The following is a 26,094-nucleotide window of genomic DNA, read 5'->3' as shown; positions in this document are numbered from 1 at the left end:
AGGTCCCTGGCTGTGGATGCAGCATTTAAGATGATTTGACCTAGTAATGAGTCAAAAATGTTGCTGGTCTGAGCTGCTGACAACAGTAAAAGCTTTTAGAATTTCTTAAAGGTGCCTCCTAAGTCGTGTGGCCTCAAATAACTAAACACTTGCTTCATATTTGCTGTTGAGCTCAATATTTTGCATACCAGCCTTGTTCCCCTCTTGAATTTGAGGCTGGTTTTTGTTTTCTTTAACTCTTGGGAGGCCGTGTGAAGCTGACCCCCAGCCTCCAGCAGCAGTGGGCCGGGAGGGGCCCAAGGGGAATGTTTTGCCAGCAGCCTTAAAGCAAAAGGGGCTCAGCCAGGAGCTTGCTTGGACTGGGGAATAGCCACCATCATGGTTGAGTCCTGAGCGAGGGGACAATAAATGTCCTTGTGGAACTTTCCCTTTGGCCTTTTGGGAGTGGGGCTTTTTTCCTGCCTAGGAGAGGAGCAACTTTGCTTTGTTTCCAATCAACTGCCAGGCACTTTTGGAAGCATAAGGACTCAGCTCTGCTTTGTGCTGCCTCTGGAGGAGTGACATGGGACCTACCTTTACCTCCAGCTCCCCATTCACACAGAGATGTGCTGTTCCTGACTCCAGGGAGGAGAAAAACTTCATTCCTGCTGGCCCTGCCAAGCTGTTGTGGCTTGAGAGGAATGAGCTGACTTGCCTTGCACGTGCCTCATCAGCTGAATTGTTTTATAGGGCTTCACTGATTCCTGTCCAGCCAAACCCACTGTTTGCCACAGACCATCCATTAGAGCATTGCCTGACCCGTGAAACCATTTCCACCAGGAGTTATGTGTTAAGAAAAAGATATCTAAAAGAGCCTTGAGAGGGTTCTGAGACTGCAAACCCATTCTTGTCTTTTGCAGGGCTTTTTTACCCCCTTAAAATTAAGAGCAGTGGGATGTGAGTGCCTGACAATCAATCTTTTTATATAAAGTGATGGGAGGTAGTATTTGCTGTGCCTCTGGGGGCCTGTCTCTGCTCAACTTACCCCTTCCCTTCCCCTGCTGCAGTTAAAGCCAGCAGCTGTGATAACAGCAGCTCCAAGATCGTTGTTGATCCAAGAAATATCGACTGTGGGATGCCTTGTAGGGCTTTCTGCAAAGAGAAGTCAAGTGATCAGCATCTTTTCCCAAGAAACAAGCATTTATTTGTTCATGTCACTCCCTAGTTTTTGTAGGGGTTAGCACATAGCTCTGGCTGTTCAGAATCCCTTTCTGCTCATGGATGGTATGGGAAGAGGGAGAGAAACAGTGCCCTGTAATGCAGGGTTCAGTACAAGAGACGTGACTGCCTTGAGGAAGAGTTTAAAAATACAGACTGCTTTTGGGATGTCTTAAACTCTCCAATGTGTGAGAACATCCAGACACCCAAGTCTAGCAGCACATCTGGTGCAAGCTGGCTGGTGTCTGCAGGAATCTGTGGAGCTGCTGTTTCACCCATGCTCATCTTGTCCATGGATCCTGAAGCTGGGAGCAAGGGAGCAGAACACCTATGGGTTTGATTATGACCCATGGAGCAAATTACCAGCTTTGTGTGAGGACCTGGAAGCTGCAGAAGTTTTAGTGTAATAATAAAATTATCACTGGGTGAAAGGGTGGATTTTGGTGTTTTTTTGGAATGGGGGGTTTTTGGGAACAAGATGGAAGGACTTGGGTGTGTCCAGCCTTTCTTCTTCTTCTTCTCTGCCTCCATCTTCTGCTGTGATGCTGGCACTTTGGGGTTGGTTTAGAATAGAAGTTCACTGTCTAAGATAGGTGATAGGTATTGGAAAGTGATTGTAAACATGTTATATGTAGTTCATAGTATAAAGAGCCAGCACTGCCCTGAGGGTGGTCAGAGTGCCGCTGGCTGTCCTGCTGAGCAGACCTTGGCTGGACAGGAGAAAACTTTTATAGATAAGATATAATAAACAACTCTGAGACTGAAAACTGAAGAACTCAGCCTCATTCTTTGGACACATGGGCCAAAATAGAGACTTTTCATGTATCTCGGGGCTGCAATAACCAGCAAACTCCCGAGAGGTGCACACAGGGCTCTGGGGTGGAGCAGGAGCCATGTCAGCCTTTGACTGCTCTTCAGCCCGAGGTGCCCAGTTCCCAGAGGGGTGGCTCAGCTGGGATCAAACCCAGCCCACTGACTGTGCTCAGGAGCTTGTCATGGCAGTTCACAGCTGGAGAGGCAGGGCCATCTGACTGAGCATCCCCTTGTTGGTACAACACTTCTGCTCTGCCAGACCGAAAGCGTGAATCACTTGCCTGCTCTGCTGCTGATACCCTGAGCAATCAGGCTTGTTGCTCTCCAGCAGAGGCTTCCTTTCCTTGTGGATGAAGCTATATCCCCTTGAAGGGGTGAAAGCAGGAGCAGAGACCTGGCTGCAGTGGGAAGTGGTTATGCAGCATGTGCACCTCTTTACTCTGGGGAAAAGCAGCCTGCAGCTCCCCCAAAAATGGGTTAGCTTTCCAAGGGCATCTGCCTGCTGCAGAACTGGTTCTGTTTGTGTGTGGAGGAGATATCTAGAAATGTAGTTCCTTTGGCTCTCCTGCCTCCTCCAGAATGCGTATCTGTGGGCCTTGTGCAGAATTGCAGCTATTTTCTCTGTCTGCTTTGCTCAGGGAGATGCGCTGCATCCTGGGAACACAGAGGGAGGTGAATGCTGGGGTTTGTGTTTCATCTCTGCCTGTGCCTCAGGCCTCAGATCTTTTCACAGATCTTTTCTTTGATGTTTTGAGCAGATATCAGGCTACTCCTGTCTCCTGTTGTGCAGCACAGCCTGTGAAAAATACTTGGCATTGCAAAGTGCAGAGTTAGTTTTTGTTTATTCCATTGTTGATGTTTGCCACTTGCAGATGAAAAAAAAATGGAGAAGGTCTCCAGCAAAAATAACTGACACAGATGCAAGAGATGAGTCTAACTCCTGTTCCTGCTGAGCAACTGATGATAGGCAGTACTTGCTTTCCCAAAATATATCAGGGAAAGAGATACTGGTGCTGTGCTGAGGGATGTTCAACACCCACTACTTTCTGTGAAGCCTGTGAGTCATGGGCACTTTTTGCTTTTGGGATCTGCTCCACGCTCCCTTCACTTATCATAAACCCAAGCCCAGCAATTTTTTTAGAAATACTCCTGTTACAAATATTTAATTTCACCCATTCATGTAATACATCAATCCCAAGACCTTTTCCAGGGAAATCCCTGTTGGGGGTGAATGAGATGATGGTCTTTCTGGGTGGTTATTCTTTACCCAGCCTGAGTGAAGGAGATAGCATCTCTTAATCACCTTAAGCTTCTGTGGTGTGGTGCTGGTGAGTAGCTCCCAGCTTACAGAGGGATGGAGGTGAGCAGGCTGGTAAATTGGCATTTAGCTGTGGACAAGCCTGGTTTAGATGCTGAGAGAAGGCTCAGGTGCCTAGCACAGGTGCCAGGCTCTGTGTGCCAGCATGGCAGAAAGGATCCCTTTGCCTAGGCTCCTGGCACAGACTGAGGCATTTTCACTTGGAGATGTTGCTTTTCTCAGGGAATTTTGGTATTTCTTTAGGTCTGAGTTTATTTTCATGACACTCAACCCAAATGTAACTCATTTCTCCCTGCAATTGATGCCTGGTCCATTGTGTTCTGAGGAGAGAAGTGGAGCTGCTCAGCAATTTTGCAGAGAATGGGAAGTCCTCCTCTGCTTTTGATTCTTAACAACCAAAGAGTTGTCTATGTCTGGTCCAAAACCCACTTTGTGGAAAGAAGCTGGAGCTTGCCAGCATCTTTAAACTAGGCTGAGACTGCCCATGACTGTAATTTATTGTGGCCTTGGGGGAGTGACTCCATTGGAAGGGTTTGGGTTTGGAGAAAGCTTCCAAATTAAGGACAACTAACTTTAGGAGAAAAATGTTGTGAAATAACAGCAGAACTGCTCCATGTCTACCAAGCTGGTGGGGTTTTTTTGCTTGCTTGTTTTACTGGGGACCTTGGCATAACCATGACTTGCCAGGGAAGGAGGTAACTGGGCCAGGTTGCTTTTCCAAGCCTCTTTGTGGAATGCCATATAGCTGCTGCGGGAAGGGCCCAAACACAAACTGGGGGTTGTGTCAAACCTCCCTTCTGCAAGGTTTGTGCTGCTCCCTTGCCCTCCACAGAGCAGCTTTGGGGTGTTGGATGTTGTCAGCTCAAGCCCCGAGGAGGAGAGCGGGTCATGAGGGGTGACTGGCACCACTGGGCTGCCTGGCCTGACTTCTTTTCCTGCTGAGGACGTGCACAGGCAGCACTGGGGGCTCTGTAGGTCACACAGGAAACACTGGGAACGGTGCCCTGCTTCCTCACCTCGTGTCAGATCAGGTTATTTGTAAACCAAGGCATGGCAGAGCAGCTTGCTCATTTTATTCCCATTCTGTCAAAGCCTGGAAAAGCTGGAAAGAATTTTAGCTGGCTCTGGTGGCACAGTTGCTATCTGAGCTGTGTCCTGCTGTGGCCATGCTGAAGGGTTGCAGGAAAGGGCCGAGAATGTTGGCATTTCCCTTGAAGTCCTGGGAGGACAGAGCACGTGTGAGAGCTGCTCCTTCCCTTTGGCACACTGAGCCAAGCAAAGCACCACCTTGGCTCTCAGCTCGCCTACACAGGTATCTGTCAGGAATAGCTTTTGGAGCTGCAAGCAGTGCCATATCACAACCTCTGTCACTCCTCAGTGTGCTTCTTGAGGGAGCCAGCCTCACTGGGAAGTTTGGGAGTTTCCCATGCTGCTGGGGAAATTCTGAAGTGGAAGTTGGCTGGTTTCTGCTGTGTAGCTGTGTAGTGGACATGAAGGAGGCAGCTTCAGCTGCTTCACCAGCTGAACAGGAACTGGTCAGCTCACAGCTCTGTGTTCCACTCTGTTTTCCAGGTGTCTGCCAAAATAATATTAGGGTAAAGAATCTGGTTTATTGGTGACAAGCACGGAGAACCAGTGTGGTGATGTTTGGTTTGGGGATGTTTTAGTTCTTGAGCCCCACAGCAGAGATGGATAGAAGGAAAAGGAGAGTGTGTTTGGGAGGGGCACCCACACAGATCCTGTGTCCCAAATGCCTCTGTGTCCTTAATGCAGTTCTGACAGGACCTATTCCCTGCCAGGGGTGTTGCAACCCTGCTGAATGCTTTTCTGCTTTTCTCCTGGCTCTTTCAGAATGATGACCTCAGGAACCTGTCCCTGTCCGGCCACGTGGGCTTCGACAGCCTCCCAGACCAGCTGGTCAACAAGTCAACATCACAGGGCTTCTGCTTCAACATCCTGTGTGTGGGTAGGTCACCTGCTGGGCCCTCAGGGGCCGCAGCCCCACACTCACACCTTCTCCCCCTGCCCAGGGCAGGGCTGAGCCCCTGCAGGCTGTGCTTGTCTTCCCAGAGCTGCTCCATGGTGAAATGGGGTGTTCCTCTTTCCCCTTTCTCTGCCCTGTCCCCTGAGTCAGAGCATGGCAAGTGCTAGCTGTTAAAATCTATCCCTCTGATCATCCAGTGGTTCTGCTTTCCCCAAAGGCTGCCTGTAAGGAAACTGAAGTTGGGAACTAAATGTATTTTTAAAAGGATACTCACTTAAATCTGCTTTTCTCTGGATTGAGTGTGGAGGGTATTTCTCACCAAATTGCATTCCTTCCCTTCCAGGGTTTGCCTGTATCCTTACATTCTTAGTTTCTCCACTTGGAAACGATGCCATTTTTAGTCTCCTAATGATATACTGGAGAACAAAGCTTGTCACCTATCCTCTGCTGTATTTAATGTGGAAGTTGGTTTAATAGCCTGAGTTGCTTTTCCCAAATTGTTCAGAGGGTGAAATACAAGGAGGCAGCAACTTCTCTTGGCTGTGGGGAGGTAGCTGCTGTCTTGGTACGCTGTGGCTGCTCCACAGCTGGAAATCCATTGCTCAGCCCCGGGAGCTGTGAGCCAAGCCAGCTTTGGCTTGTCAGTGAACCCAGAATCTGGTTCTGTAAAGAGACAAAACTGCTGGGTTTTTCTCTTAGCTTGGCAGTGCAGGCTGCAAACATCATCTTTCCATTCATTGTTCGTTCAAGCCTCCAAGAGGGGAGTATTGTCCCTTCTAATTAGTTACATTAATTAGCTGGAAAAACCCCACAACCCTCTGACTGTGATTTTTCTACAGCAAATTGAGAATTTCTGTGAGCTGCCTGAAAAGAAATCTAGCAAACTTGACTCCTCTCTGTAGCTGTGTGTGTGAAAGGAGGAGATAAGAGAGTAGTTGCACTTGTGCACACTCGAGCTCCCAGCCCTCACGTGACTCTCATAGCAGCATGAAACCATTTCAATCCAGCAGGGAACAGCCTGATTAGCAGGCAGCTCTTTGATCAAAATGGCATAAATTAATTGCCTTTCTCTCTTGAAGTAAATATGCCTTTCTTAGCGTGACTTAATATGTCTCCATTAGCAATTTGATCCACCTCTTTTTTCCCTTGTGAAATGTGCCCATCCACCGATTTTCACCCCATATTAACGTTCCACACAAACTGCTGCAGTTGGCCAAGGAACAGAAATCTCAGCCTTGAAAAAAAATTACTGTTAAAAATTGTGATTTGAGAGAGGACACAAATTCACTGTTGTAATGTGAGACTTCTAATTGGGATGTGAAATGCTGCAGAGCTTATCTGGCATAGAACACAGCAGTTCACATCAGGAGCTCCCTAAAATTCGCAGCTTCAGCCACAGGCAGTCTGTACCATCAGTTTAGGACTTGGCTTTCTGTGTGAGTTGCCTCAGCTCACCCCTGCTCACAGCATGGGTAGCAATAGCTGTTTGAGAGTGTAATTGCTAAACAAACAGTTTTGACTGAAAAATGGGATTTAGGCTAATGCTTTCATCCATGTTGCTAATTGCACTGGGGATTAGTGAAACTAATAGTTTTAAAAGTTGGTATTTAACCAGTATGCCTTTTTCTTCAAGAACTCTGGATATATTTCTCTGTATCAGATTTTTATTGTCTTAAGTTGCACTATGGGTATTGGATGATCTTCTTGAGACAATAAAACTGCCTGAAAAACACTGAAACAAAATGAGGGAATCAGGTGTGGAGTTGAGAGAATTGGCAATTTGATACCATTAAGAAAGTTCCTGGGTCAGTCCTGGGGCAGTGGTCAAGAAGGGGACTGTCTCTGAAGACATCTGTTCCTGCAGGGATTATCTTGCTTAGCGATGTGCATGTAGCCTAATTCCACTGCTGCCCAAGTGGAATGACTCCTTAACCTGGGGAACATGCCACAGAAAGAGGTGAGGGAGGCCCTGTCCTGACACTTCTGTCACTTCTGTGTGCTCAGGTGAAACTGGCATTGGCAAGTCGACGCTGATGGACACGCTGTTCAACACCAAGTTCGAGAGCGAGCCCGCCACGCACAACGAGCCTGGTGTCAGGTTGAAAGCGCGCAGTTATGAGCTCCAGGAGAGCAACGTGCGCCTCAAGCTGACCATCGTGGACACCGTGGGCTTTGGTGATCAGATCAACAAGGATGACAGGTAATCTGAGTTCTGCTGGGACACACATCCCCCTGCTGGTGCCCTCTGAGGTGGGCAGCAGGTTCTGGGGGTGTTTCCCATCCCAGATACTGTTTCTGCCTAACCCTGTGGAGAGAGGGGTGGGCAGCAGGGCTTAGGGAGAGCTTTTGTTCTCCTGCTGTGTCCTGGCACATACGACTGTGGTGGGTGTGATTCGCTCTGTCCTCCAGTTTGAGGCTTCCCAGTCGTCCTTTGCTCTGCTTTTTTTACGGGGTTTTCTCTAACATTTCTCCCAGTGTGAGGCCTTACTGCTTTCTTTGCGCATGTCTCTGAGGTTTTTGGTGTCTCATGGTCAGAGGCAGAATTTCCATAAGCCAGGAAACCAGAGAGACAGTCATTTTACAAACCCACCTAGTGATGTCCATGAAGCTGCCCTTGGTGGAGGGGGAACACATGGAGCAATTTTCTTTCCAGAAGCACAAACAGTTAATTTGAATAAGGACATGTTACGCTGCATGAGCTGCCTTTTCTCCAACAAAATGGTCCCACCAATGTCCATGAATGATGCAGTTGTCTTCTGAGCTTTGCTCATAGCCTTTAGTTCCTGACAAGTCCCTCTTATCTTGTGACTCTCCCTTCCCTCTTTTAAGATGATGAGATTTTGGACAAGCTAGAGGGTAGGTCATGTATTCATGTTTAAGTTTTTTTGTTAGATGATTTTCAGTGAGATTGGCAGAGCAGCAGCTCAGACTTGAATTGGGCTGCCAAAGGCATTGTTCTTCAGGTGAGCAGTCTTGTGTGGTTTCCATGCACCTGAAATTGAGGGCTGTCATATCTGTTGTGCTTTGCCTGTGCACCAAGTGGAAACACACCCTTGTGAAGGAGGGACTGTAGGTTGGTAGGGATTATCCTAAAGCAGTGCTTGTCCTGTGCCATACAGAGCTCCTGAGTGTCCATCAGTGGCCTGTGTGGTCCCAGCTCCAATTCCCTGCTTTTCTCTGTGCTTTCTCTCCCCAGCTACAAGCCCATAGTGGAATACATCGACGCCCAGTTTGAAGCCTACCTGCAGGAAGAGCTGAAGATCAAGCGGTCCCTGTTCAACTACCACGACACACGGATCCACGCCTGCCTCTACTTCATTGCTCCTACTGGACACTCGCTCAAGTCCCTGGATCTGGTCACCATGAAGAAGCTGGACAGTAAGGTACTGGCTGCCTGGGTCACCACGGCCCTGTAGTGCTTTCATTATCTTGCCATCTGCTTGGGAAAATCATGTCAGGGTTTAGTAGTGGAGAACTGCAGACAAAAAGTGTGAGAGGTGTACCTGGGGCAAGCTGCTACAATGGGTCATTATTCTGCTTCACGTGCTGCACAGATTTATTGAGAGTTTGGACTCCTGCTCTTTTCCAGCTCTACTTTGGGTGGGGAGCTTGGCCACGTGCTCCCCAGCTCATCTTTAAAGTCAATAAAGACAGTTGAGGTTGTCTTTCTAGTCAGTTAAAAACAAATGGGGGTGCTGTGTCTGCTTGCTCTGACCTCATCCAGCTAGACAAAAACAGTGATTTGATCTGCTATGGCAAATGTAGTGGTGTTCTAGCTGTAAAGTCATAAACAAGAATCTGAATAAATATGTTAGCTGGCATCTTCCTGGTACCGTCTACCTGGCTCTTCCAGGTACCCTCATGGGCTTGGTTTAAACCATGGTTCAAAAGAGATTGCCCCTCTTCTAGGAAAAATAACTGAGGTACAAATGTAGAGCCTGAGTAGCTAAACTGAGCCTTCTCTGTGCTCCTTTCCATCATGATTAAGTAATTTAAATCAGTCCACTGTGCACCTCATTGGCTCCTGATTCTGCAGGACATCAATGATGACAGTGGTTCTTTGTTTCCTAGAGAGGCCAATCGATTGGGTTTTATGTGGGGAGGGAGAAAGTTCCTTGCCTTCTTCAACTGAAAATAAGGTTACGGAGATTTATCCCAAGTGAGCTAATTGACATTCCTGGTCTGTCTTTTGGCCAAGGGGGATTTAATAGCTCCAAACAGAATTAAGTGACGTACTAGAAGAGGATTTTTAAGTACTATAGTTAAGATCCCTCCATATGGGTCGATATTACTGTTATCCTCAGTACAGTTTCTGTCTGCTGTTGCAGGGAAAAGCAAACCTGCAAGATCAAAAGCAGAAACTGTCCCTCTGAAGGGAGGAGACAGGGAAAGAAGGCAGGATCTTTATCCTTGCCAACAGCCTGCCTAGGGAAGAGAGGCAGTAACTCATCTTTCATCTCAGAGCTGTGCAGGGAGGAGTGATCCCTGGTTCTGCAGTGTCCAGGGGCACATAAGGGTACACAGGTGGGGGAAGTGTGCCTGTGTTACTGCCAGCCCCGGTCCTGTGTGTTCCAGGGCTGGATAGACACCATCTGCTTCCATCTCCTGTGGGGTGACAGCAGCTCTGCTGCCCCTCTGGTGTCCCTGGTGACATTCCCCAAGTGGGGGTCTGTGACAGGCTGTTGTCTGAGCATGGCTCCAGCTGAAATCCAGCCAGCTGCAGTACCAGGGGATGTGCAGATATGGTCATTTCCTTTCTCTTTTTTTTTTTTGGAGCAGTTCATAATAATCTATGACAACATTTCCTGTCCAGCCAATTCAGATGAGGAGGGGAGTATGACAGGACAGGAAATAGCATGTTGCCAAATTGCATTTGACTTCTTTCTAAGGCCATCACTGCTGCCTGGAAATCCTGCCTGAGGTGGTGCTGCTGGCAGCAGCAGCCCCAGGGAAGTTCATCTGCTGGGGGTGCTGGCTGGTGGCACTTCAGGGCTGTCACTGTGTGTCCTGCTCTGTCCTCTCCCAGAGACGCAACCTGTGCTGTCCTGTCTTGCAGGTGAACATCATCCCCATCATTGCCAAGGCCGACACCATCGCAAAGAACGAGTTGCACAAGTTCAAGAGCAAAATCATGAGCGAGCTGGTCAGCAACGGCGTCCAGATCTACCAGTTCCCCACCGATGAGGAGACAGTGGCCGAGATCAATGCCACCATGAGTGTATGTTATCTGGGGGGGGGTGCCTGCCCTTGCCTTGCTTGGTCCTGTCCTTGATGGCCCTGCTGGGTCTTGCTTGGCTTCAAAACTGCAATTTAAGCACGGACATCAGCCTGGCCAGAAGGCTTTTGGGAGCTGGCAGTACCTGGTCTGATACGTTTCCTTGTGTGACAAACCACTTCTCCCCCATTGCAGTTCTCACATCCTTCCCCTGTTGCAGTATTCCCGTCTCAGGAAAGGAAGAGGATGGGAGGCAGGGCCTAAGTGTGGTCAGGGCAGAGAGCTGAGGTTTGGCTTTCCTGTCCCAAACGACCACTGGCTGCTTCATGGGGGTGATTCATTCGCTGCCGCCTTTGTTTTGGTTTCCGCTGGGAGTGGGGTACCGGCACTGATGTTCCAGCTCTCCACAGCCCATCAGTGGCTCTGGCTGTTACCTCCTCTAGAGGCAGTGTCCTCCCCTGCCTCTGGACACTGGGTGGGAGGGCACTAAGGGCTAGACTGGACCTAACATTTTAGGGGGGGGTTACCAAGGGAAGCAGCTCTTTGCCAAGGGCCTGACTCAGGGTGCAAAGGGAAGAATCTGAGCTCAGGGTTGCTGGCAGTGAGGTGTTGATTGGCCCCAAGAGGATGTGCCAGTCTTAAAGCAAGTGCACTCACATTAAGCTATTTCTTTGCTACTTGAAGGCTGCTGTGAGTTTTGCTGCTCAAGGGCTTGTAGATGGGCATTATCTCATCCAGCTGAATGTTAGACCCTCTCCAAAGCTCCTTATTGCCTCTCTTGCTGTTTTGAGCAGGGAGAAGCTGGCACAGAGAAGGCATGTTGTTCTACCAGCGTGCACTGTGTGCAGAGCTCTGCCTTCCTCAGGTGCAGCCTGGCTGCTGGGAAACCCCTTTGCCAGATAATCCTGTGTCCTCTGCCCTGACACCTTCCCCTCCCACCCAGGCTGTGACCACAGCTTGGCTGACACAGCTCCCGCTCCCAGAGCTTGCACCCAGCCCCTTTGGATGCTGTTAAGGCAGGGAGAGTTCCGCTGGGCTGGGCTGGGCTGGCAGCTGAGGCGGACTCCCTCCTGGCAGCAGCCACACTTCTGGGAATAGATCCCAGATTGCTGCCACCACACCCACAGAGAGACCTGGACGGAGCAGAACTCCATGACTCAGATGTGTCAGCCGGGGGCTGGGTCAGCTCCGCTCTTCCCCTTGCTCACAGCTTTGCCCTGTGTAAGAGGAAGCATTAGCAGTTCTTTGTAGCAGCAAAATCCCCCTGAATTTTGTCTTCCTTGAGAGGATCGAGTGTATTTTCTTTTTTATTGTTTCATGGTTCTTTTTTCTCGGTGTTCAAATTCAGTTCCAGTTTGTAAGACTTGTTCTGTGCTTAAGACAGTAGTGCTTTGTAATTAAATGGAAAACAATGTACGTATCTTGTGTTTTTATGACTTCAGAATTTTGGGCTTTAAGTCTGATCAGGTTTCTCATCCAGATTGTCCTGTTGCTCTTCCTGAAACACCAGACAAATTGTAAAGGCGTTTAAACAACTTAAATTTAGCAGAGCTGCCCCAGTAAACAGCTTTCTTGAGAAACAATCTCTGGCAAGGCAGCAAAGGAAACCCCCGGCCTCATTGTCCCTTTCCTTTTGTAGGTCCACCTTCCTTTTGCCGTGGTTGGCAGCACTGAGGAAGTGAAGATTGGCAACAAGATGGCGAAAGCCAGGCAGTACCCCTGGGGTGTTGTGCAGGGTATGTTACCAAGGGCACGAGCCAGGCCTTCTCACTGTCCCCTTCTGATCCAAGAATAACCAGTTCTGTTACTTCCATTTCTGGATGGCCCTTACCAAAATCTGAGAGAGCACAGCTTAGATCTGAGCATGGGCATCTGGACATGCAGCCAAAAGCTCCTTCCTGCAGGAGGGCAGAGTTTGGCCAGGACACTGTTTGCAGCCCAGGCTTTACTGAAGCTGCCAAAAATCCAGAGCTGATCCTTGCTTTACAACTAGCACTGAGAAGTACAGGATTGAGATGGTGATGGTCTCCTTGTGGCTTCGGTTGTGTATCCCATTGGAGAATGGCCCAGGAAGCTGCAGGGGAGCATTCACAGTGCAGTTCTGTACAACTCTCTGGTTTCTCAGTAATACCAGCTGCCCCTGAAGCAGCTTCAGAGACCTCAGCTGTGTTTACCAGAGGATGGTACTGGGAAAAACAGTTAGGAGAGAAGCTGATGTATTTGGGAGGTCTTGGACTTGACCTGTATCCTTCTGGGTTCTTACTGTTCCTGGAAAACTAGGACCAGATAGCTGGAGATTGAGTTTAGACTTGGCCTCTGCAAGCCCCTGTGAGTGCTAGGATTTTGAGTGGGTTTGGGTGGGAAGTGAAATCCTGTGAGCAAACAGATCATCACCTTGCTGGTGGCAAAATGGGTGGGGAGGTGGGAGCCCTGTGACGGATGGGCAATGCACAGATCTTGCAAATCCAATGCAGGCCTTGAACTCGGGCCCGTGCTGGCGTGGGATGGCTTCAGCCCCAGTTCAGCAGGGCGTTTTGGTGCGAGCTGACTTGGAGTTGTGCTTGTGTGCCTGAAGAGCTCTGAGGTTTGCTGCACTGGGGCCCAGATCCAGGGAAGGGGGGAGCCCAGCTCCCGGGTTTCACATTCTCCCTGTGGATATTGTGTCGTTTTTGCAGTTGAAAATGAAAACCACTGTGACTTTGTGAAGCTGCGGGAGATGCTGATCCGAGTGAACATGGAGGACTTGCGGGAGCAGACGCACACCCGGCACTACGAGCTGTACAGGCGCTGCAAGCTGGAAGAGATGGGCTTCAAGGACACAGATCCAGACAGCAAACCTTTCAGGTAGGGATGTGCAACCCAGGCACTGCTGTGCTCTGCAGTCTGCTTGCTCTGCTGCTGCTCAGGGCTGCCTGAAATTCTGGTTAGGAAAAGTGCAGCCATGTCTGTGTTACAGCAAGGTGGCCCATGCTCTGGGGACATCCTGGGGTAAATGATCTTTTGACCCTCCTGGAGCTCTTCACAGCTGGCCCAAGGTGAGCTGTGAAAAGGGTGCCACGGTCTCATGCCTGAGGTTTGGCTGATTACTGAACACATAGTTCATTCTGTCAGCTTTATTGGTCTGCAGCCCAAGCCATTAGCCAGGGACAGCAGCTGTGTGGGAATTTGGGAGGGAGTGTTTGTTTTCTCCCTTTATTTCCTGTTTCCCATTCCTCCCCAGCTTTTCCCCATTAATTGCACCCCCTGCCTCACAGTGTTCCATGTTCCTCTCTGCCTCCTGGGGAAGGCAGTCAGAATTCCAGTGCACCGGTGGAGGCCTGCCCCTGTAACACACATGTGCGTCAGGGGCTGGCATTGGTTTGGGGTCTTGTTTCTGACTTAGTGAGTCGATGCAGCTGCACTTCTTCTGCAGCAGAAACCTGGCTGGAATCAGTCAAGCCCAGTTCTGTTACTAAGCCCAAGTGTGAAGCTTTATTGGATTTCCTTTCTGGAGAGCAATGGCTTAAGATGGGCTCAGCCCTTCCTTTGGAGGAATCTGAGGAATTTCCATTGCTTCCTGTACACGAGGCCTCTTTTGACCAAGCTATAAGTAGAAAGGAAATGAAAATGTACAGAATTCCTCCATCTGGTACGTGCTAGTTCAGAGCAGCTCACTCTGGGTGCCTTTTCCCTCCAATAAACAAACAAAACCTATGATCCCAAGCTGTTTGGCTGAGGCTGATGTATATCTGAAATGAGGGAGACATTCTCTCTGAGCTCAGGGATCAAAAGGATGCTTTTCCCTGCATCTTGGCCCCAGGAGCCACAGGAACTGCTGCCCTTCAGCCAGCTTGCATCAGCCGGGGGCAGGGAGCCTTTGGCAAATCTTAGGGGGAGCAGAGCAGGAGGTCCCAGCAAAGCCTTGGTGCTGTGTAGGAGCTTCTGTGAGGTGTGGAAAAGGGGCACTGGTGATGTCTGAGACCCCCACCTTGCTTGGCCAGGCTGCAAGAGGTCGGGAGGGAGCCCCAGGATCCCAACAGGCATCAGCTCCATGAAATGAGGTCTCTTTGCACAGAGACCCTTTTGCTGTCCTCTGTCTGTTGTGGGCTGGATTCTTTGCTGTTCTGGTTGAGCTTTTCAAAATACTCCTTTTTCAAATAATATTATTTGCCAGGGCATCCTTCAGTGTGTGGGGGCGTGTTGGGAAATCAAGTTACTCTTGTAGTTTAGGTTCATATGGTTGTGTACTTAAAAGCCAATTCCCTTGTCATCTTTGCCTGTGAGAAGCAGCAGGGATCCCAGTTGGTTTGGACTGTTATTCCTTAGGGCTGTAATTGTTTTTTTCACATGCAGCCTGGGAGTTGCCAGGCCTGTTTCTCTGAGAACTTGGCTCCTCTGGAAGTCAGAGTCACTGCGGCAGAGAATGAAGCTTTGAACCTGGGACAATTTAACAGGAAGCCCCTGCCCCTCTCGCTCCTGCCAGGCTTTTCCTGCTTGCCCATCACCCAGCACGGTGTTTTTGGAAGTGAGCTTTGGAAGTGGTTTGCAGTCCATGATCCTATGAGCTGCATGCAGAGCTTTCTGTTTCACTCTCTGAGGCTCTGCTGCTCCCTAGGACAGCATGGCACTAATTGCAGATTCAGTTTGTGCTCACTGAGCAGCCAAGGCTCACCTGCCCTCAGGCTTTGCCACATCCTTCACAAGGAATTGAAGTTTCGGTGTCTACAGTCAAAGCATTAAATCCAGCACTGAATTTTAGGGAGGTTTTGTTTTGAGTCTCCTGAAGACTGTATGCTGTGAGAGGTCTGGTTCTGCATGTAGCTAAAAATCCAAAGATAGCTCTTGCCCTGCTCTCCCACAAAAGGATTTTTGTAGTTTTTAGAGTCAGTATTTTTGCTTCCATGTGTAGGAAGCTGGTGTGGTCATGTGGAATGGTGTGATTTCTCTGGGGCGGCCAGTGCTGTGCCAGAACAGCTCTGGCATCCTGTCTGGAGGGTATTTTAGGAAGTAACTGAAGTGCCTATTAATTAGCAGAGTTAAATACAAGGCTTGAGATAAACTGACAAGTTGTGTTCCCCAGCTCAATATTGCATCCCCTAAAAAAACCCCAACCAATAAAAAACCCATCAAACCCCCCAACACTGCTAGGAAAAGTAAAAGTTTAACTTTGTGGGAATTAGGATGTTCCACTGGCCCAAGAGTTAATGTGTTCCTTAGGCACATGGATGCAATCTTAGGCACATCCATGTGTCTGTGTGACTTCAGTGGAGTTTTCATTTTAAAAATGCTTTTTCAGAAAAGCCTCTTGGGGGAAATAGTTATCATTCCCACACTATCATTATGGCTGGGCTATCCAAATCCATTTAAGGAATAAAACAAAAGAGGAATTTGGCATCCAGAGTTCCTAAGAGGCTTTAAAAATCTCAGAGGTACATGGACAACGTATTTCATGTCCCAAGTCTTCACTGCCTATCTCAGTGCTGGGGAAGGAATGCCAAGGAGTGGAGGGGGAATGAAGGAATCCAGTCATGTGGTTATTTGGAGTAGGAAGGCTGCTGATGGTTTGCAAAGGCCAAAGGAGAAAGGGAGGTCTCCCAGGATGGTGTTATCTAAATCAAGCTCCCGATGTGACTCTATTAGCAATGAGTAGTGAAAATGAATTCTGCTCTGTGTCAGTGTTGTGCCTAATGAGCTACACAGGGGCAGATTTCTCCCGGGTCTGCTACACAAACCTTGCATTTGGAACGCAGAGACTTGGCCCAGACAGAGGGAGAAGGGAGGCGGTGTGGGTCCGAGGGATCATCGGCCTCGTGGGCATCGGGGGTTGCTGCAGGCACTTGTGTAGAGGCTGCTTCTCTTCCAGGACAGCCGCCCTGCCTGCTGAGTGATGCACGGGACGCTGTGCAGGGAGCTCGGCTCCTCCTTTCCATTCGCCTCCCACTGCTGCCACCTAGCAAGCTGGGATGGCTTTCACGGGGGTGATGCTGCCTCTGCTGGAGCCTCTGCCGTGTTTTGTGACACGGCAGCCCAAGTGCTGAGGTCTCCGGGGGCTGGAAACTCCTGGCTGTGCTTGAAACACTGTTCTGACTGGGTTTTGTGTGCTTTTAACAGTCTCCAAGAGACTTATGAAGCAAAGAGGAATGAATTCCTGGGCGAACTCCAGAAGAAGGAGGATGAAATGAGGCAGATGTTTGTCATGCGAGTGAAGGAGAAGGAAGCAGAGTTGAAGGAAGCAGAGAAGGATGTGAGTATATTGTAACTGTGAGGGCAGGGCTGTTAGAGAACATGTCCTGCTGGGGCAGGAAGCTGCTCCTCAGGCCTTGCGCTGCTGCAGAGGTGCAGACAAGAGTACAGCCCTCAGTGCCCAAGTTCCCTTGCTCTGCATGAACCTGATAGAGTACCAAGGTACCAAGCACTGAGGAATGGAATATGGAGATGTGCAAGTGTCCAGAGGCCTGCTGCTATGGGAATTCCTGCTCTCTTGAGTGCCAGTGAGTGTTACCTGCAGGGCTTTTCTCACGAGTCAGGCAGACTGGGGACAGGCTCATGGCCTGCAGGCAGTGCAGGGAGGCCTCAGTGCCAGCAGGAACACCTGGGGCATCATTGCCAGTAAATCAGGGTGGAGCATTTCTTCCTCTCTTCCCAGCCAATTCTCACTGTCTCTGTCCCGGCAGCTTCACGAAAAGTTTGACCATCTAAAGAGGACTCACCAAGAAGAGAAGAAAAAGGTAGAAGACAAAAAGAAGGAACTTGAGGAAGAGCTGAACAACTTTCAAAAGAAGAAGGCAGCAGCTCAGCTATTACAGTCACAGGCTCAGCAGGCAGGTTCTCAACAAACCAAGAAAGACAAGGACAAGAAAAAGTAAGCGGATGTCACCCACACCCTTTGTAGGGTTTGTTATCAGTTTTGGGAGGTTGTTTTTTTCTTTCTTGCTGCATGTCTGTATTTGCTTTTCCCCATTACCAGACTGGAAACAGGCCTTTTCTCAGCCTGATCAAATAAAATATTTTTTTTTCTAAAGGGTGGGCCAGGGACATGATCTTAATTTTTCACTAGAAGAGTACCTTCAAATTTTATCTTCAAGTCTGACTGGTGTGGGAGAGCAATTGGATGGTGGAGTTTTGATTTGTGATCTGTTCAGCATCTTCTGGAACTATGGGATGTTCTGGACTCAGATTTATCTGCCTGAGCCAGAAGTATTAAGGGAGTTGCTACCCTTCCTTTCTTTCACCAGTAGTCTCCAGATCCCATTCCTTAAGGTTGTAGTTGTAAGTAGAAGTAAATTAGAAACCAAAACCACCATGGTTTTTTTACATGGGGAATGCTAGTGCCAAAAGTGATGACTTGGAAGCTTGCTTTAAAGACAAGAAGCTTTGGTTTTGTATTTTTTTAGAAAAACAAACTACTATGGTACTGTAATTGCAGTTAAATGGCGTTTGTGGTTGTATCAAGTTGACATAATAAGCTAAGAAACCCTTACCTTTTAGTCAAGATCATGGCACTGTTTTTTACTATTTTATATTCGTGTCCTAGGAGTGTGATCCTTTGCCCTCCCCTGGCTTTTTCCATTCCTAGTAAAAGGGTGCTCATGCAAGTCCTTAGTGAGTCACCTGTGCTAAGGGTGCTTAGTTGGTACTGCCATTGGGAAGGCTGGGGATGCAGAAAATCTCATTGGAAAACACTTGGTTAACCCACACACAAAAACGAAAGTTCCACGCTGCTTTCACTGCCCAGGAGAGAATGGGGTGTTCCTTAGAGTAACCAGGGTGGTGTCACCCCTGGCAGAGCCAAGTGCCAGCAGGGCTGTGCCTCAGACACTTGTGTCTCCTGTGCCAGCCTGGGAGCTGCAGCCTGGCCTGAGCTGTATGGCAGCAGCTGTGCAGCAGATGCCCTGGGGTTTCACAGCTTTCACCCTCGCTGCATGGCCCCTGTCTCCAGTTCTGTGCCTGGCGTTGGTCACTGCTGCCTGGGGCAGGTGGGCAGGGCCCAGGGCCGGCTCCTCAGCTGCTGTAAATTGATGTAGCTCCTATGGAGCCGTGCTGCTCGGTGCTGCCTGAGGACCTGGCCCTGGGCCCTGCCAGGATCCGTGGAGTGGTGCATGCTGCACACTCTGCTCGGGGAGAAATCCTTACAAACCAGACCCAGGGGTGTCGGGCTGAGCACTGGAACCGGCCAGTGTCGGCAGCTAAGGCCCAGGCATGCTGAAACCCCCTGCTGCAGGTAGCTGGGACACTCATCTTCTCTCACCTGAGATCTCAGACATGGTGATGCATTCCCTAAAGAGAATACAAAGTTTTGAAGACCCTTTTCCTTATCTCTCAGAGTCAGCCTAGTATTTTTAAGAACTGTGCAGTCAGATTTTTTTGTCTTTCAGCTGTAGGACCAGTGCAGTACAGAATGGCCTGGGGAGTTCTGTCCCTTTGGGTGGTCAGTGTGAGCTTCTGTTTGGTTCCAGCCTCATGGGTGAGACAGGGCTGTTCCCAGGGACCATGACAAACACAGGTTCTGCTTTGCTGCTGCGTTCACAGAAATCCAGCCTCGAGGAACATGCCCGTGTTTTAGTGTGTCCTTTGTGTTGCTCCACACCAGGTGCTGTACCTGCTGCAGGTGTTCTCTAGTGTCAGAGTTACTAACAGAGGCTTTAAAGGGAAATGCTGATGCTCCTGCCTTGTAGCTCACCTTGGTTTTCTGAAGGCTTTCAGTTTCTCCTTGCACTCTAATGTGGAGCTGCAGTTCGGGTATTTAAGGCTTCCAACCTCTCTCTCTGCTGCCATGGCCTGTGGTGCTTCTTGTGCAGTTGCCAGAGGAAAGCCTTGCCATGCCTGACCCTTACAGCCTCCCCACAAAGTAATTAATAGGAATGCTTGATTTTTCTCAAGGTGGGATTGGATTTTTCTGATTTAGACAAGAGAGATTTCCCAGTGTGCTGTGCATGCTGGAGGGAAGGCTCAGGGTGAAATCTGCTGCTGGCCTGACTCCATGAGGGAAAGCTCAGCCTTCTTGATTTCCAGACTATTCCTCCAAAAATTCTCTAGCTTGTACTCTTTTTATCTAAAAAGTTTGGGGCTGTGGCCTGACAGCAGCAGTGTTTGGGGACAGCACACCTGTGTCCCTCAGGCACCGAAGGGGTGGCTGCAGAGCAGACTCTGGCACTTGCCTGGACGTGGGGCTGAGCCCCTGCTGTAGGGGACTGTGCTTCCAACCTGACCAGTCTGGAGAGAGCTCCTGGCAGCAGGGCCAGTGGGAGAGGCAAGCAGCCTTCTGGTGCTGGCCTGCTGCTGGCTGGATGGCCACATGCCTCAACATGTGCTGTTGTTGCTGCTCATCCGCAGCCCCCCAGGAGCCAGGACCATCTGCTTGGCTTCTGTCTCCAGTTATTAAAAGCTGTCTCTGAAAGCCAAGTATAAAACCCTTTTTTTTTTTTTTCCCAGTTCCTTTCCACTTAAGTTTCCAGTCCAATGTGCCTGGTCGGGCCATCAGGGACCATGCTAGTCCCAAAGCAGTCCTTGAGCTACAACACCCCTGTCAGGGCCTGGCCCAACACCCTGTAAAAAGAGGGGTTTGGTGGTGCCTGAAGGATCTGAGCTGACTGTGAAAGCCCTAGTGCTTGGAGACATCATGGTATCCAGGTGTGAGATACCTGAGCTATCCTGCTAGGATGTCCAAGGGAAGTACCCCAAGCTGGCCACCTGCACCCGTGTCCCAGCTGGGAACAAATGAGCCCCAAAGCCACCGAGCTCTGTGGTGACAGGCTGTCACCTGGGCTGGCTTACAGGGTTGGTTGGTCAGTACTTCTGTCTCTGCAGTTTTTCTTTTTACTTTTGCTTGTCATAGGCCAGAGTAGAGCCCAGCCTTGAGGTTGAATATCTTTGTAATTCCATAATCCATCTGCATGTCCACCCACCGGAGCGGGTTGCTGGTGTTGGCTCTCCTGGCTTTCTTTAATTTTTTTGCATTTTGAGTTCAATTAGTGCTAACTTTTTTGTTTTTTGTTCTGTTTTTTTAACTTGCAGTGCAAGCTTCACATAAAGCCTGTCGAGCCAAGGATGTTCCTGCATTCACCTGCTTTTGCAGTAATGTGTCTCTGCCATCTGTTTTCTTTTTATATTTTTTTCCATTTTTTAACATGAATAACTATTAACTCATCTAATAACATAGTGGGAACAAGAAGGAAGAGGGATTGGGTGCAGGACTGTGTGCGAGTGGAAGTTCAGGGCTGGGTGGAGGGACGAGGTAATCATGATGACACCGTGCATTTTTCTCACCAAAACCATCAGCAGTAAATTATTTTTGGCCCCCAGTCTGAACCAAGACTCAGAGTTGGCTGTCAGCAGCTCAGGTATTGGCTGGCTCAGGTGCCCTCAGTGCTGCTGGCTGTGCTGTGGGATCCCCAGGGAATGAGTGATTCAGGAATGTCCCAGCCAGCCCAGGCCATGGCTGGAGCTGGAGTTTAGCCTGACCCACATTCCTTGAGGAGCTGATGTGTTCAGCAGCCCCAGTCCCATCGGGCAGAGGGAGGGGGGTGTGTGTAGATAACCAAGTGTAACTGACCCTGCATGTCGTGACATTTGCATGATAATTTGTGTAGCTCCTGTTGCTTGCTCTCCGCCCGTGGCCTGGTTTCCAGCCTCCCTTCCAGCTCAGCCACCTCGGGGAAGGACCATTCCCAGCACTGTTCCCCCTGCACCATTGCCTCAAACCTTTGGAGCCTCCCTTAAAATCCTGCCTGCTTTCCAAGGGGCAGGATCTTAACAAGGCTTAGCAGCCCTCATGGAATCAAATGCCTGGGCAGGGGGAAGATAGAGCCTTCAGCATCCTCTTGGAGCTTCCAGGAGCATGTGGGATCCACACCTCCAGGTTAAGGGAGACAAGGTGCCTGGACACAGTCTCTGTGCTGCCCCCAAGCCCTCCTGCAGCAGGAATAATGTCCCATTCAGGTGTTCCTAGGACATGACAAGGAGCTGTAGGATAAGCCAGGCCCTGCTCTCTGGCCAGCACACAGTGGAAATGGGGCTGTTTCAAGTGTTTTTTCCATGCCATTGCTTGCAGACAGTGTCATTCCCTTCCTTCCCAAGGAGTGGCAAGCCATGCTTACCCTGTGACTCCTGGATTTCTTCCTCTGCCAGTGCACAGCCAGCACTTCCTAGCTATGCAGTCTCTTAAAAGCCTTCTTTAAACCCTTCTTACACAAAACTCTTCCTACCTGAGTCTCCCACTGCAGCTGTTTGCCTGCTTCTGGATGGAATTTCTCTGGGGAGAAAAGAAAAGGCAGACTTCTCACTTCTTTTAATCACTTTTTCCTCAGGTGTTGGATTGGGAAATGCTTGGAGGTTAGCTTATGGGTTGTCCTGCTTTTTAACCCTCACCGCTTAAACATGGCTTTAGGAAGAGAATATCTATGAACCATGTCTTGGTAGACAGCAAAAATGGATAAATAAGCTGGAAATAAAGCAGTTATCCTTTTAACATTTTTATAAATTTTTTTTTTAGATTTTTTTAAAGTAGTTTTTAAAATTATTATTCTTTTGTTGTTGTTTGGGTTTGATTTTTTTTTCCCTCCTGGAGTTGCCAACTATGCACTTTTCATCAGGTTAAATAGGTTTGCTGCAGGGTTAGTTGGAAAAATGAAATTCTGGTTCTTGTGGCTTCTGGCAAACCCAGCTTTAAAATCTTGAGTTATGAAGGAAGAAGTTTGAGTTGTTTGCATGAGTTTTTTAAGTCACATCACATGCCCATCACCGAGTGCTCATGGCAATATGCTTTGCTTCAGCTGCCTCTATGCATGTCATCTTTTTAATTACCAGTGTTTTGTGCCAAGTAGAAAACTTAATTTTAACATTTATTTCTCCTGCTTCATTTAACAGCCCTTCAAGGGATGTTTAGCAGGGGAAATCAGCTGAGCTGAGCTTTTCCTTTTTGACAGAAAGCTGTGGCCAAGTGCATTAGTGTCTTTTTGGTTGAGTTTTTCTCCAGCAGAAAACCAGCTGTGTTGGAGAAACTGGGAATAAACCACAAACTTGAAGATGTCAAAGGTACTGTTTTGGTTTTTTGCCAAAGGAGATGGAAACTACTTTTTTCCCCATCTTGAACCCCTGGGCCATGTTTAGCTTGTTCCTGCTGCTCTTGTTGCTTTTCCTTTCCCCATGCCTTTTTTCCCAGTAGCCCCTGATGTGCATGGAGTGAATGATAGACTCAGGTCTGGCTGAATGTGCTTTCACCTCTGCATGTAAGTACAGCAGGAAGAGACTGACCCTTCCTGCCTCGCTCCTGATGGGAGAGCAGCTGTGCTTTTCTGGGAGATGCTCCAAGTCCACTTACTTGCAAGTGGGGTGGTTAACATCCCTCTAAAACTGCATGTTCCTCACAAGGTGGATTTCAGTCCTTAGGCTAATACAGAGGAGCATGTCAGCATGCTGAAACGTGCTTTTTCTGGGATGGGGATGTTCCCAGGGCACGAAGCAAACCCCCAGAATGGAAAAGCAAAGACAGTGCAGGTCTCTGTGAGGGGCTGTGGCTGATCTGTAGAGAGGGGGCACACGTGGGTCTGGCAGGCAGTGGGAGAGGAGGAGATGGATTAAGGGTTTGCTCCCCCAGAACCTTCCGGGGATGACACTGTTCCTTGCAGGGAGGGCAGTGAGTAGGAAGGTGCCCTTGGAGCTCGTGGTTGTGAAATGCATCATCTTGAGATGCATCTCCTGTGGCGCTCCAGGAGCCACAGGGGAAAGCAGGCGCTGGCACCCACCCCAGGCTCCTCTCCAGCTGGAGAGCTGCCGCTCCTGTCACCCCTCCGTGTGCTTCTGACAGCTTGAAATCCCAGCAGGGAGCTGCGTGTCTCCCTGGAAGACATCCATGTTAAACAGGGCTGATGGTTCTGCAGGCAGCTCTCCTCTGCTTTTCCCAACCCCTCCCAGTGCAGATGGAAGTGTCTTTTTGTGTGTGACCACCTCAGCTGTGTCCATGTGACTCCAGTCCCCTTCTGTGTCCCTTCTCCCTGGGCCTGGGCTGCATGTGCAGGGTGTGAGATCTGTGGTGCTCTTGCCAGCGTGTGCCAGCACAGAGCTCTACAAATATGAAGGGTTTTTTAATTAATGGGAAACAAAGCTGTGAACAGCAGTAGAAATCTTGTATTTTTAATATCCTGATTGCCTTAAACCATAGATGTAGGACTTTATTACCTTGCTATTGGAAAATAACCCATGTTTGTAACTAAACAATTGTGTAACCTACATACAGTGTTAATGCAAATGATATGTATGCATCTGTTAGATATTGTCACTTTATTTGATGTTAAAATATTTCAGTTTTTGAATTACAGATGGAATAATAACCTTCTAGCATAAGCTCAGTTATTTCTTGTATATGCTTCAGGCTGCAGATCCACATAGTGCCAACACTTGAAGTGGCGAGAGGAAATATATTTTTACCCAAAGCTTTGGTCTTTGCGTGGCCTCTGTGACATTTGCTGTTGCCGTTCTGTGGCGGGGTGACAGGAGGGTCACCTGTCAGCCTCTGCCTCCCCAGCAGGTTATTCTGTGCCTCTGAGGTGCCTCTGTAGGTTCGTGCTGGTGTTTGTCAGTCGCTTCTTGTGGTGGTCATGAGCCTGGTCCCCACCCCAGCTGATGTCCCGGGGCGCTCAGGCCGGAGTTGATGTGCGTGACACCTGTCCAGTACATTCCCTCCCCCATGACCGATATTAAAATGTTGTTCCTCCTTTGTTCCACCCTCACTTTTTCATTTCAATTCTGAATCTCTGTTTCTTTTCTCTTCTGTTTTTCTCTTTTTTTTCTGTAGCTTCTTCTTTATGTAACCGTCACCTTGCCAAAGCCCCCGTACCCTCTCTCCCAGTGGACCATAGGGCACTGGAAGAGCTGCGGATCTGGGCACCCCTGCCAGGAGAAGAGCCATCTCATTCCTCCATCACGTCTGCCCTCCTCTCCTTCCCCCTTTGTTTCCACCCGTGCGTCTGAGGGTGTGCTGTGCTGTATGTCTGTGCGGGATCTGCCCGCTCCGGCGCGCCTCCGACACCGTCCAGGCTTCCAGCACTGCCAGAGGGAACGGCCGCCGGAGGGAGCTCGGCCGCACTGTGCCTCGTTGCTCTGGGTTAGTTGGATTTTTTTGCCTCCCTCCCTGCTTTCTTTTGCCATAACGTGCACACGCTGCTGGTGACACACACAGTGACAGACTGGGGGGTGAGTGTGCATAGCTGGAGGATTTAATTTCTGCCTCAAGCCTGGCTGCTTTGGACACCACAACTTCATCTCAAGAGCGTCCTGTGCTCCTCTGGCATGGCTGGAAATCTCTCCATAGACCTGTGATGTTCTCAGTGTGTCACTGTGTGACAGTGGATGTCCCATCCTGTGGCACTGATGGAGCCTGTCCTGGACAGTCAAGGCCTTATTTTCTGGCTGTGCCTCGCTATGGGCAGAGCGGGATTCTGGTTTTGTACAGCCGAGCTGCACTGGCTCGCACGTAGATCCAGGGCTTCATTTTGTTTTCATGAAGCCTAATTAGCGATTATTTTTTTAACAGTCCTGAATGTGGGCAAGTTGTTAAAATTTCTATCTTGTTTACTTTGGAAGTGAACTCAACTGAAAAGTTTGACAAGTGCCAAAGGATTACTTGAAGGTAAAAACAAAACCTGTAAATGTGTGTAGTGACCTCCAGCTGGTTTGGGATGGAGGGAAGGAGGCAGCCTGAGCCTCTTGGGATGTTGGTTTGTGTAGAGTGATGCACTTTGATTTTTAACCGAATACTAGTGATTTATTCTTTGCATCTGTGAACCTTAATCAAGGACTTCCCCTCCTTTAGCCTGCCAAGGTAAAGCTGCCCTGAGTTGGTCCAGGGCACTCAGTGTGTGACAAGCCAGCTGCTGAGGGGCTCTGCTGAAATCTGCTGGGGTTTTTTTCACAAGCACAGTGTTTTGCAGCACTCTTCAGTGACAAGGGTCAGCTCCCTGCTTGTCCTGGAAACCTCTGCAACCAAATAAGTGACTTTATAGATACACTCAGAAAGGTTATTGAGTGTTGGCCTTGTGTGTGCTGTACCCTGGTACGTAGCTGGACTTGCTGGCTGTTGCCCAGCCTGAAGGGCTGTGAATATTTGCACAAGTGTAGCTTGGGACAGGACTTGCAGTGATACCAAAACCAGAGCCTGCTCTGCTCTCGAGGCAGGTGGTACCCAGTGCCTCCCACCAGATAGCCAGGTTAGAAACCTGTTTAATTCAGCTTTAACTGAGTACAAAGCAGGGTTGAGGCCATTGCTGGATTAAACCTTGGCTGTGTCTGTCCCTGTCTTGCTCTGCAGAGCTCTGTGTTTGTCTTAACTGGGAAGCACCACTTGCAGGATGGCATCCCTTGTGTGTCCTGGGCCACCATCCCTACCAAAAAGCCATGGCCTGGGTTCTCTGCACACAAAGCTGCTCACTGTTGACTGAGAACATGCTTTGCCCATTAAATGCCCAGTTTAGGCTGGCTTTTCTTCCAGTGGTGGCACCTGTGCCAGTCTGCAGTGCCAGTGACCACTGCTGGGGGCCCAAGGCCGTGGCTGTGCAGCCATGGCAGCCTGCAGCTTGCCCAGGTACCCTCCTC

The 26,094-nt window shown here is 49.2% G+C and overlaps 1 protein-coding gene across 5 annotated transcripts in view; it reads left to right on the top strand.

The window, feature by feature from the left end:
* Positions 1-26,094, top strand: part of SEPTIN11 (septin 11) — a 47,851-nt gene that overhangs the window by 18,060 nt on the left and 3,697 nt on the right. Inside the window, exons 2-10 of one of the 5 annotated variants that reach the window (XR_013181952.1) lie at positions 5,180-5,294; positions 7,317-7,512; positions 8,509-8,695; positions 10,369-10,530; positions 12,167-12,263; positions 13,203-13,371; positions 16,618-16,750; positions 17,181-17,368; positions 24,299-24,607. Coding sequence is in view for 3 of the 5 variants with exons in the window: in XM_077176825.1 (XP_077032940.1) it covers positions 5,180-5,294; positions 7,317-7,512; positions 8,509-8,695; positions 10,369-10,530; positions 12,167-12,263; positions 13,203-13,371; positions 16,618-16,750; positions 17,181-17,368; positions 24,299-24,314 (1,263 nt within the window). In the remaining 2 variants the exon portion in view is untranslated. Of the gene's footprint in view, positions 1-5,179; positions 5,295-7,316; positions 7,513-8,508; positions 8,696-10,368; positions 10,531-12,166; positions 12,264-13,202; positions 13,372-16,617; positions 16,751-17,180; positions 17,369-20,520; positions 23,937-24,298; positions 25,258-26,094 lie in introns of those variants that run through there. The other 4 variants (XR_013181951.1, XM_077176825.1, XM_077176824.1 and 1 more) reach the window with 4 other exon arrangements.

This window comes from Agelaius phoeniceus, chromosome 4 (assembly GCF_051311805.1).
Source record: "Agelaius phoeniceus isolate bAgePho1 chromosome 4, bAgePho1.hap1, whole genome shotgun sequence".
NCBI classification, from domain to species: Eukaryota; Metazoa; Chordata; class Aves; order Passeriformes; family Icteridae; genus Agelaius; species Agelaius phoeniceus.
Note: the sequence above shows the minus strand (reverse complement) of the source record. Positions and strands in the feature narration are given on the sequence as shown.